The 11,349-nt window shown below is 40.1% G+C and overlaps 3 protein-coding genes across 3 annotated transcripts; 1 reads left to right on the top strand and 2 right to left on the bottom strand.

Moving 5' to 3' along the window:
• The first annotated feature begins 1,039 nt into the window (after nucleotides 1-1,039).
• On the top strand, nucleotides 1,040-3,819 carry LOC141829637 (putative prefoldin subunit 4). Its single transcript, XM_074717156.1, has 3 exons — nucleotides 1,040-1,104; nucleotides 1,203-1,313; nucleotides 3,368-3,819. Exons 1-3 carry the CDS (start codon nucleotides 1,096-1,098, stop codon nucleotides 3,626-3,628), a joined length of 381 nt encoding a protein of 126 aa, XP_074573257.1. The 5' UTR covers nucleotides 1,040-1,095; the 3' UTR covers nucleotides 3,629-3,819.
• A 314-nt stretch (nucleotides 3,820-4,133) lies between these two features.
• LOC141829432 (calmodulin calcium-dependent NAD kinase-like) lies at nucleotides 4,134-6,487 on the bottom strand. The gene is made up of 7 exons (XM_074716893.1): nucleotides 6,286-6,487; nucleotides 5,967-6,190; nucleotides 5,811-5,872; nucleotides 5,415-5,636; nucleotides 4,876-5,325; nucleotides 4,661-4,802; nucleotides 4,134-4,545 (listed from the first exon to the last, which is right to left on the bottom strand). Exons 1-7 carry the CDS (start codon nucleotides 6,368-6,370, stop codon nucleotides 4,306-4,308), a joined length of 1,425 nt encoding a protein of 474 aa, XP_074572994.1. The 5' UTR covers nucleotides 6,371-6,487; the 3' UTR covers nucleotides 4,134-4,305.
• A 333-nt stretch (nucleotides 6,488-6,820) lies between these two features.
• On the bottom strand, nucleotides 6,821-8,668 carry LOC141829776 (indole-3-acetate beta-glucosyltransferase-like). Its single transcript, XM_074717290.1, has 2 exons — nucleotides 7,969-8,668; nucleotides 6,821-7,591 (listed from the first exon to the last, which is right to left on the bottom strand). The coding sequence occupies exons 1-2, from the start codon at nucleotides 8,608-8,610 to the stop codon at nucleotides 6,821-6,823; spliced, it is 1,413 nt and encodes a 470-aa protein (XP_074573391.1). The 5' UTR covers nucleotides 8,611-8,668.
• Between the last annotated feature and the right edge of the window lie 2,681 nt (nucleotides 8,669-11,349).

The following is an 11,349-nucleotide window of genomic DNA, read 5'->3' as shown; positions in this document are numbered from 1 at the left end:
TGGTCATTAATCACTCGATTAATTAGTTTGGCCCAATAATCAAAGATTATTATTTTTTAAGAAGGGTTTTTGAACTCTATAATTATTTAAATGTCCTTAGTATGATTCTGTATTGTTATTTTTTGGTTTAAATCTCGAACTAATATGTTGTAACAGTTAACGTATTAACTTTTTCAGGATGGTAGTTAATAATATAGTCATAGTCTTCTCCAATTTTCTCTGTTTAAAGTTTAACTCTTTTGTATGAAAAAGTATTTCAATATGATCAATGAATATCTCGAAGTTAATACCATAGAGATAATATCTTCAAATCTGAAAAACAAAAATGATAGTTGCCAATTTTAGATCATGTATAGGATAATTCTTCTTACGATCTTTCAATTGTCGAAAAGTGTAAGTTACCATTCGATCATGTTATATCAAAATTACTCCTAATCCCTAAATAGATGCATCTGTGTAAAAAAATAACTCTATCCTCTCCAAAGGGAATAATTAAAATTGGAGTACTCATCAATCTCTGCTTGAGCTCTTGAAAGTTTGCTTCACAACCGCCACCAAATAAATTTGACTCCTTTTCTAACCAACCGGATTAAAGGTGCAACAATATTAAAAAACTCTTCAATAAATCTCTGATAGTACCCAGCTAATTCAAGAAAGCTGTGAATCTCTTGCATTGATTCTGATGGTTTTTATTTGATAATTGTTTTATAACGTAAAATTTTATTTATGTTATAATAATTATGATTTCATAATTATTGATTTAGAAATTAAATGAGAGGTAATGATATTTTTTTAAAAAATTTAGAAAAAATAAAATAATATTTTTAAATCTGCGAAGGCAATTTTTAAAACAAAAATTAATTACATAGGATAAAATAAAATTTTATTCTAAAACAAGAGGACAAGGCATTGGATAACATACACAAAAGTATTCTCAATATATGTATGTATATATATTTTTAAAAAAAAGAAATTAAAGGAAATTGATGGGGTCCACAGAGAAATGAAATAAATACTTTAGATAATACAGTGCTTCGGTCTCTGCAATTCTAGTCCGGTTGAATTCCTTCGTCGCCGAGGAGGATCCTCTCGAAGATGCAGCAGGTAACCCTAACCCTACATCGAGTAGTCTCGAACATTTTAGCTTTTCTCCAAGAGCAGTCGGGGGATCCTGAAAAGTTTGATCGTATACGGTTTTTAAGGGCGAAGGATCGGAGACCCAGGTCACCTGGGAAGATCAGCAGAACATCAACAAGTTCGGGAGGTTGAACAACCGGTGCCATGAGCTCGAGGACGAGATTAAGGTCGCCAAGGTGTGTTTCTTTCGATTTCGCATCGATCATTCGTCTCTTTGCTATACCCCTATCTAATTCGTACAGTTTCTTCACTAGACTTGTGAAGCTAACATATTGCTGATTCTTTTATCTTATGTGGGTCTGTCAAAAGTGGGTATTTGCTGATCGGTTAAATGCTATTATCACGACGTAGAGGTTGGTCGATTTAGTAATTGATCTTCTTTATTGGATTTTTGTAATAGAGAAATTAGGCTTCTTTGTTAAGTACCTCCATTAGGAACTCTAACGATGTATTCTTAGTTGTATACTGTTTTATTTTGGTGTCAGAAATGAGAATCAAATTTGAGGGTTTTTTTTTACCAGATTTGTATTGCATTTAGTTTATCATTAACAAAATAGGTTTACATTTATTTTCTCCACCTACAATTTTGTTTTAGAGAATGAAGCATGATGAAGCCCTTACATAGAGATCAATAATGTGATAATGCAATATATGCATATATTCAGGTTGAAGTTCTCAAATATCAGTGATTAAGTGAGAAAAGTACTCCAATAAATTTAGTCCAATTGCTTAAAGGTAAGGAACTTGGATTAGAAGTTCAAATTTACAATATTAATCATAAAACTTTGTAGTGAGAAAAGTACTCCTATCAACCACATAAGTTTGTCAAAGACCAACTTCTTTAGTTTTCTCATCAGATGCCTTTACAGTTACATAATTAGAATTTCATACGTGGTAGAAGTGAAACATTACAGTATCAGATTCTGGTGGCATATCAAGAGTGCATTGCATAGTTTGTCTTCGATAAAAAGCAAGCAAATTGCCTCATACCTAAGAAGTGCATAAAATATAAGACAAAAATTGGCAAAGAAAGAGTCCACTCTGGTTTTAGCTTGTATGACTATGAACAAATATGTCCTTTTGTCCCAACATTGTGCTTGTTTTTATTTATCCTTTATGTGATATTTTCCCTTCAAAAAGTAAGCAAGCCAAGGAGTGATGTGATTAGTGAGGCTAGTCTCCTTTTTCCAAGCATATACAGATCACATCGGTCTTCCATAGGCATGCATCTCTGTTTCCTTTCCATGACTTGTCTTTATAAGTGGTCTAGTAGTTGTCTTTTTTTCTTTCTTTCTTTTAGGTCAAAGTGATGGTAACTGGATGCTCCCTCTTCAAATACATGGAAAAATATCAACTACTTCCTTTCTGGGCCTTAACATATCAAGTTATTCAAGATGGTGTTTCATTAACAAATTAGTTCTTCAAGTTTTTCTGAAGTCACCTCTCTTGCATTTGTTTTCTTCACTAACGCAACTGGGAGTTCTCTGGTTATGCATTTCTCTGTTGACTTGTGAATTCAATTTCTCTTGGATCGAAGGGGATGATGTTTAGATTAGGGTTCAACCTATGACCTGCTAATACTACAATGGGGATTTCTTTTATTGCGATAGGTTTCCTGCCATCTGATATGATATGGTCATGTTACTACTAGAAATTTGTCTTATTGATTGAGTTTACATATTTGAAGCTTTGTATTTCATTTTATGAAATAAAAAGAATATGTGCTTGTATTATTCATCTTAGTTATAAAAACAAGAGCTCATCTAGACTTTCATTGGGTTGTTGTTAGTGTTGGGCAAAGGTTTTAGGTATGCTTGTCACCTTGTAGGTTTAGTGAAGATATAGACCTTGTGTTGTATATGTGTATTGCTCGTGTTTACCTTTGAAGGATCCCAACAGTATTTAGTGCTTAACTGGTTTGGCTAACATCAAGTCCACTGTGTAGAAAAAGATAATTTATTTGCATATCAGAAACATTCAATTGTAGGCATCAAAAGTTTGTTCATTTTCACTCCACCATGAAACCCAAAACTTGGTTCTTTTAGAACACCAAAACGGATCTTGACTATTTGGAATTGATTACTTTGATTTAGAAGGCTGACAATTGAGTTAGGTCCAGACAATCAACAAAAAACACTGTCAAATTTAGTACGGCCATGGCCAATAATTAAAACTTAAGTTACTATACAGATGCAATTCTCTCTAACTAAGCTGTTTCCTTTTTTGTTAGGAAGCAAATGAAAACTTAGAGGATGCCAGCAACGAGTTGATCTTATCTGATGAAGATGTTTTGAGGTTCCAAATAGGGGAGGTGTTTGCTCATGTGCCTCGCGAAGAAGTTGAAAGCAGGCTGGAGAAAATGAAAGAGGACGCTGCCAAGGAACTCCAAAGGCTGGAGGAAGAAAAGGAGTCTGTACTTGCGCAGATGGCTGAATTGAAGAAAATCTTGTATGGGAAGTTCAAGGACTCCATAAATTTGGAGGAAGATTAGTCAGTGATTTAGTTTGATGCATTTTGCTGTCTCTCTGCCCCTTGTGCGCACTCTTTGATGCGTTGCAGTAACTGTTCTTTAAATTTAGCTCTGTGAGATGGTGTGAAAGAAACTCCAATTAGGCATATTTAGAACGTATTTTGGATCAAATTTGACTATATATCTCGAATCGAAATTTCCTGTATTCCCAATCTTTGGATGCAAATTTTATTGTAGCTTCTCATCTTACCAAGCTGGGTTATCAAAGCACACAGTTGATACAATATGCAAACTGAAAACTAGATATGGACATGTTATATGAATTGAAATGGATCCTTTATCTTGGTGCTTTCTTATCTTTTCCTAGGAGGATGGTCATCCTAATAGGCCAATTATGGCAGGATGATTCCTGAACTCAACAGGGTGGCTCAGAATTTAATATTTTGATGTTCAGAGGTATCTATTCTAAAGCCCTCCACTTTGTGCATTTGATCATTCTAAATCCTTTTATTTGATTTTCAGGCACCACTAGCAATCATGTCCAAAGAGAGGGAACACAAGTGAACAGCAATCATGCTTTTGTTCCTTGAACAAACCAATACCAGAATGATACTCTTCCTCGAACAATTTGTATCTAGTTTTGCATAAAATTCTTGCCAATATTATATATATAGTTAAGAACTTGACACTAACTTTTGTTACACCAGTGATCTCTCCATCATTTTCACAGCTTCCTTCAGTTGCTGCTGTGTCTCTGCTCTCGCCGGCGATGTGATTTCATCCCAAATGCTCCTGGAGCCACAGCTACTGTCATCCTCAGGGTACAGTTCATAGATCGAGTCGGCGTCTTCGTTCAACTTGCTCACCTTCTCCAAGCACTTGATACAATCTCGATCTTCCGGTAAGTCTCTGCAGCTTCCATCTCTCCACTCTATCATCTGCAATCCAATATTAGCTTAGCTAGCTAGTACTTCACTTACCTACTCTTCTAAATTTAATTACAGATACATGCAAAAGCTGAAACATAATATATATATAGATCGAAAACCAGACCTTTGCAGATCCCGTAGAGTTGGTCGAATATAGCTTTGCCGAGTCGGCAAGTCGACAATATCTCGGAAAGGCACTTGCAAACCTCTTGTGGGATTTCAATTGGGATTGCACTCTCACTGCTCTTCCCATTATTATAGCTCTCCTGTCGTCAACATGATTCTTAACTTGAACATTAGATCATCAAATGCGATAATACTTTATTAGTAGATATATACCTGACTCCTCTAACAACTGCTAAGTAGGCATCACAGATAACTCCAACTAGTTCTATTCTATAAGGTTTCCTTTTGGGGCTGTTGTTGTCCTCAGATTGCTCCACTGGTTCCCAGTAGTTCTCCGTGACTGTTCCGTCGTCGGCGGAAACCTTGTATCCGACTCCCATTCGATACTGCCGGAGATGCACATTCCGCGCCATGGCGATCGTTTGTTGGACGAATGGTTCCCAAGAGAGTGTGCCATCCATGATCACATCTCGGCCTTCGTTTAGTGCAGTCACGAGGAGGGAGGAAGCGGCGTCGGTCGATGACTGGTGCACCAGTTCAGATGTTTGGAGCATGTCGCTGTGGTGGCCTCTCGAGCTGATGGCTTGATAGATCACATCCATCTCTTTGAATTGATCGGCTTCCACTACCACTGTGCTCGCAGCAGCTGCTGACCAGAAGGCACTACAACAAAGGTGAATTGAGGGCGGTAATTGATAACTAGCTCTTTTGCTGCATGTTTGGAAATATATGTGGAGCTTGGAGCTGCTTACTCCTTGAGTATTTCTTTAAGCACGGTGCTCTTGCCGGCGCCCATCCCTCCGCCCATAAGAAGAAGAACCGGACTGCGGCCCCTGCAGTCCACCGGAACTGCAACCTCCGAGCAGCGGGACTCCTCTTGGTGGGTGACGCCGATGGCCTTCAGTTCCTCCACCAGCGTAGAGAAGACTCTTGTCACCTTGAGGTCTTTCGTCACCCTCTCGAATCTTATTTCCCTGTGTTCCAAATTAACACCACCATTGACAGTTCTCATCATTCATTTGTTCTTGTTGCTAGCTAGCTAGCTGCATGTTATTGTTAATCTTCCATTAACAATAATAAGCAGCTAGCAGAAACAAGACAACAATTTAATTTAAAGCATTCTGGATGAGAATAATATATAATGGCACCTTGTCGCCTCCATCACAAAGTTTTTCAGCTTCATTTTGTGCTCGTTATCGGCACTCAGAACCTGTACAATTTACTTACAAGATTAAAAATTGTAACTAGTTGATTAATCTTGAGATGATTAAAATGTTTGCATTAATTATATATATAGATATTACCTGAGTAATTAAGAAAGGAGCATGGGTCCAGTGGAATGCAAAATACCCAAGTATGCATTTATCCAGCTCCTCCACGAGCTTCACATACAGGGCTTCATGTTCTTGGTCTTGCGATAAGAAGTCGAATATGTCGTCCTCGCATTCCTTGCTTCTTCTCAGGTAACCATAGGCCAGTTTGCAAAGGTTAGGGCATTCCCTCGCGTCCTCGAATCCCAGCTGCCTAGCTACAAATTAACAACACCATAACAAATAAAGCAGATCGATCGCCATAAACAATATAATCAAAACTTATATGTAGAATTAAGTTGCAATTGATTACCAACATATTGTTGGAAGCTCTCAAGTTCTTCGATCCTGCCGGAGTCGGCCAGCACCAGCCTCGGCACCACCTTTGAGTCCCTCATAGGTCTGCATACAACTCACAAAATTCAGAGAAAAAAGGCATTTAGACGAGTTTCAACAAGAACAGAGGCATTTGAGGGAGGGACAGAGAGGAAGGGAGAAAATTAAGGTTAACACAAGAGGAGATCCCAACGAGTGGCCAAGCAAATATGATGGCTTGATGGTGATGCCCAAAGATGGAGGTGTGTGGTGTTGAATTTAGAGGAGGAAGGAGAAAAAAAAAAATGAGGTGATGAATTATGTATGTCTTATTTGAGACTATGTAGATATTTTGATCGAATTTCCATGGATTAATTATTTTTATATCGGTTGTTGTAGAAATGAAAAGAACAAGAAAAAATACAACTGTTTTAATGTTGAGAACTTTTGTTGAGATCAATCAAGAAATTAAACAGGCATGCGATATTATGGATTTATTCATGCAGAAATATTTATCCCTTCACGTCACGTGATCAGTAGGCCTCGTCATGCTCGTCCACGCCGACGCCGTTCACAGCTTGTCGATCACCGTCGTCGGCGTTGGTCTTGGCGTTGACGAACTCCACGAACGCGTCCAAGTTCCTGTCGGTGCTGCCTCGCTCCTGGATGGCAGCTCGCGCGAGATCGCTCCACCGCCGCGCGCTCCGCCGCATCTCCTCCCCCTCGTGGCCGTCCATCACCGCCCGGACGCAGCGCTCCACCTCCGCCCGGCCGACGAGACCGCCGTCCCCCGGGCGCGCCCGCACGCCCACCTTCCATGCGGTCTCCACGCACTTGGCGTTGGTGGGCTGGTCGGTCCACTGGGGCAGGCCGACCATGGGGACGCCTAGGCAGATGGACTCCAGCGTGGAGTTCCAGCCGCAGTGGGTGACGAAGCAGCCCACGGCCGGGTGGGCCAGCACCGCCAGCTGCGGGCTCCAGAGCACGATGAGGCCGCGGGCCGGGGCGAAGCCCGGCGGCAGCGTCCGTCGCTCGGCGGCGCGGACGACCCAGACGAAGGGGCGGCCGCAGGCGGTGAGCCCGAGCGCCAGCTCCGCCATCTGGGCCGGGCTCAGGGAGGCGAAGCTTCCGAAGGAGACGTAGATGGCGGAGTGCGGGGGGAGCTCGGCCAGCCACCGCATGCATGCGTCGTCCTCCGCCGGGAGGAGGTTCATGCCGTAGCAGGCTCCATCGGCGTCGGAGATCGGCACGCAGGGGCCCACGTTGACGGCGTGCAAGCGATGAGCTCTCAGACATTCAATGACCTTCCAATGCCATTGCAATATTAGACAATATTTTAAAAATCAGGGTCCTTTTTAGATATTTTTAAAATTTTGTAGAATTAAAAAGTTGAAAAATGATATGATAAATCTCAATCAGTCGCATTGACTCAATGCCTGGGGGTGACCGGTCCGATCCAGAAGTTTTCCCCGGCTACAGAAATCGGAAAGCGCACGCACCGACCCGTGACAACCACCAGAGTAGCTGAGGATCGAACTGCGAGTGCCTGAGTGACAACCTGGATGTCCTATCGTGACACTATGGCCCTAAGGACTGTGTATCATTATTTTAAAAAGTTACTGATGGTGGTTGGTCTTTTAATTGATGAAGATTTGAGGGGTGTGATGAGAAATGTGCTCACCGGGCCTTCTAACTCGTCGAAGGAATTGAAGAGCACCCAGTCGCCTTTCCCGGCTCCGTCGAGCTGCTCCAGCGCGTACGCCGCCAGCGTCGCGTATGCGCCGTCACCCAACGCCAGCGTCGGGAACTCCCCCCTCTCCATCTCCGGCATCCCCGGCGGCGCCACCCGCCCTGCCTCCTCCACCGGCGCCGCCAGCTCCCCTTGTCTCACGTAGTGGTATATCGCGCTCACACTGGCCGACTGCGTCGAGAAGCCCACCGCCACCGCCCCGTGCCGCCGCGCCACCCCCGCCGCCCACGGCACGAACGTGTCGTACACCACGGCGGTGAAGGGGCGCCCCGCGGCGGCGCGCGCCTCCATGAGCTCCGACAGCGCGCGCGCGCCGTGCGCCTCGAAGACCTCGAGGTAGACCTCGAGGCTGGGGGAGGAGGCGAAGCCCCCGGCGTCGTATCCGTCGGAGATGGCGGCGACCGCCACGGGCCCAGCCTGGGCGGCGATGGACCGGACGATGAAGTGGGTGGCGAGGAAGGTGGTCGCGGGCCCCTTGGCGGCGAGGCGCTTCGCAAACAGGAGCATCGGATTGAGGTGGCCTTGAACCGGGAAGGGGAACACCAATACACTAGCCGCCGCCGCCGCCGCCATTTTTGATCTCTCTGTCTCTCGATCAACCAACTCCACTGCTTCCGGCGAGATCTATATTTAGCACGGAACCAAATCTTTAATTAGATTATATAAGAGAGAATTTTCCAAATAAGGAAGCTGCTGAATTGGAAATAAACTTTAATTTTCGCGCTTTCCATACACGAAGCATGCAAAAAAAGGAAACAAGTAACTGAAAGCCACGACGGTTTCGGTATGTTTTTTTTGGCTGCTGCCCTTGTCGTGTGCTCGGCGTTAGGCCGTTAGCGTTACTATTTCAAGTCAAATGGAAAAAAGCATTTTGAAAGTCCAAAAGTAAATGTCATATCCATTAGGGGTTAAAAATGAATATGGTGTATCCTAATCCGAATTGATATAAAAAATATTAAATTAAAATTAAAAATTTTAGAATGATATCAAATTACCTAACTTTTTTGAAATAAAAAACCTTAAAATCATCTTCTGTATAAATAAAAAAAAATCGACCCTACCATATATTGGGACCCTAATACAATATTAGGGCCCTATCATATATTGGGGCAAAAAAAAAAAAACCCCAATATATTACCTATCATATTATATTAGGGCCCCAATATACCTTAGGTGTATATTATAGGTATATATTATATTAATCCTAATATAATATATACCTAATATAAGATTATTCCTAATATAATATAATATTATATTAGATATATATTATAGGTATATATTATACCTATAATATAATATATATATAATATTATGACCCTAATATAATATAATATTATAGGTATATATTAGGGCCCTAATATAATATAATATTATATTAGGTATATATTATAATAAATATATACTTATATATTATAGGCCCTAATATTATAGGTATATATTATATTAGGGCCCTAATATTATAGGTATATATTATATATATATATTAGGGCCCTAATATTATATTAGGTATAATATTATATAATATAATATATATTATATTAGGTATATATTATATTATGGGCCTCATATATTATATTAGGGCCCTAATATTAATTAGGGCCTAATTAGGGCCCTATCATATATTGGGGCAAAAAAAACTCCAATATATGATAGGGCCCTAATATATTCACATCTAATACAATATTAGACGTCTTAGGAGGAGCAAAAAAAACCCCTAAAGATTTTTCGAAGGCACGGTATCACTAACTACAGTTGGCAACGGAAGAGCAAAAAAAACCTTTAAGGGATTTTTTAAAAGTACAGTACCACTACCTACTGCTGAAACAATATCTCAGTCAACAGTTACATGTTGCTAAAAAAATTCAAACCCAGAATCTACATTTTCATACTTACCACTTGGGATAAAACATTTCAACTTAAAATCATTGTTATATATCTTAAGGTAGCTCCTTTACAAATTATACAACTAAAATTTAAATTCCTTATGAGCCTACAGAATTTCATCAAGGGATCGATTGATCACAAAGTTCATACGAATACAACCAAGTGAAATATGGGTGAATTTTAAGAATAGGTGTTATTTACAAGGTAGATTGATTAGGTGATCCAGTTTTTTTTTTCTTGCGAATAGGTTAGGTTAGAGTTCTAAATGAATTTTTTTTATAACTTCTAATATGCCACATCAAATGTATAAAAATTTATTATTCTTTTCACAATAAAAAAATCTCCTTATAAATCTTAAATCTCATTATTAATTAAGTACTGACCCACCCACATAGTTAATTTCGAGAAAAAAAAATAAGTTTGAAATTTCACTACTACTTTAAAATTAAAATTTTCAAACCTATTCTCCACACAGGTAGAACTTTTTTAACCTTGCATTAGAGATGCTCTGAAACAGAGGGATGAATCAATTCATGTCGGATCATCTTATGTTGACCTGTGCTGAGTTAGCTGTTATTGGATTTGCTTCTCCAAGCGGGTCAACCTTTGGCGAATCGGATTTGCGCTTAACAGGTGAAGGCAAGATAAACAGAATCCTAAAGAGTCGGCTTCTCTCTTCCTTGTTGAAAAAGATCAACAAGAGATCAGAAAAGGACTAAGACGCACCTTGATGTAGCCCCTTGACACTCAAATCAAAGTCGGAGAAAAGAATGAAGAAAAAGAGCGGAAAACGGTAGAAGAATGGTAGTCTCGAAGTCAATTGTGCATATTTTGTTTGCTAAGATGACTATCTAATGTATAGAGAAGGAAGAAGAAAAACGTTTTGCTCTTATAACAGTTGCACCCCTTCTTTATTCGGTGCTTTTACTACCTTCCAACCACTGCCCACTACTATTAACAAGATAATCATCAAGCCTCTTGACCTAATGCATATTATGCAACTAACACATCTCCTATCTTAATTCACTTCAATTCTACTTGGTTAATTTGCTGAGTGAAGTCCTCTACTAACTCGGCCGCAATCTTATTGAGCTCGACAAGGCCAATCTGCTAGGTGAAGTCTTCAATTGACTCGGTCCCAACCTTGTTAAACTCAACCAATTAAGCTACTCTGAGTACTACCAAGCTCCCCATAAATAATATTGATCTCTTCCAAAGTACTCGATCTGAACACAATTGAGACTCTAGGTGACTCAGCTCTATGTTGACTAAATCAAGGACACACTGAAATCAAAATTGACCAAGTCAAATATCTATCACATGATATCTATATTGACTAAGTTTCCATCATTTAGATTTAATTCAAAACAGTAGCTTCAATTAATTTATAATTCTTATAAATATTAATTTATAATGTATGTTTTA

This window comes from Curcuma longa, chromosome 5 (genome assembly GCF_044706935.1).
Source record: "Curcuma longa cultivar G26 ecotype Majalengka, Jawa Barat chromosome 5, ITB_CL_G26_1.1, whole genome shotgun sequence".
Classification (NCBI taxonomy): domain Eukaryota; kingdom Viridiplantae; phylum Streptophyta; class Magnoliopsida; order Zingiberales; family Zingiberaceae; genus Curcuma; species Curcuma longa.
This window is presented reverse-complemented; position numbering and strand designations above follow the sequence as displayed.

What these genes read in the sequence shown, in the direction of transcription:
- LOC141829432 (XM_074716893.1), bottom strand. Translation starts at nt 6,370, where the DNA reads ATGAGGGACTCAAAGGTGGTGCCGAGGCTGGTGCTGGCCGACTCCGGC. An exon ending in GAGCTTCCAACAATATGTTG is followed by an intron (nt 6,191 to 6,285) that starts GTAATCAATTGC and finishes GTTAATTTGTAG; the next exon opens with CTAGGCAGCTGGGATTCGAG. An exon ending in CTCCTTTCTTAATTACTCAG is followed by an intron (nt 5,873 to 5,966) that starts GTAATATCTATA and finishes TAAATTGTACAG; the next exon opens with GTTCTGAGTGCCGATAACGA.
- LOC141829776 (XM_074717290.1), bottom strand. Translation starts at nt 8,610, where the DNA reads ATGGCGGCGGCGGCGGCGGCTAGTGTATTGGTGTTCCCCTTCCCGGTT. An exon ending in TCGACGAGTTAGAAGGCCCG is followed by an intron (nt 7,592 to 7,968) that starts GTGAGCACATTT and finishes TGGCATTGGAAG; the next exon opens with GTCATTGAATGTCTGAGAGC.
- LOC141829637 (XM_074717156.1), top strand. An exon ending in ACGAGATTAAGGTCGCCAAG is followed by an intron (nt 1,314 to 3,367) that starts GTGTGTTTCTTT and finishes CTTTTTTGTTAG; the next exon opens with GAAGCAAATGAAAACTTAGA.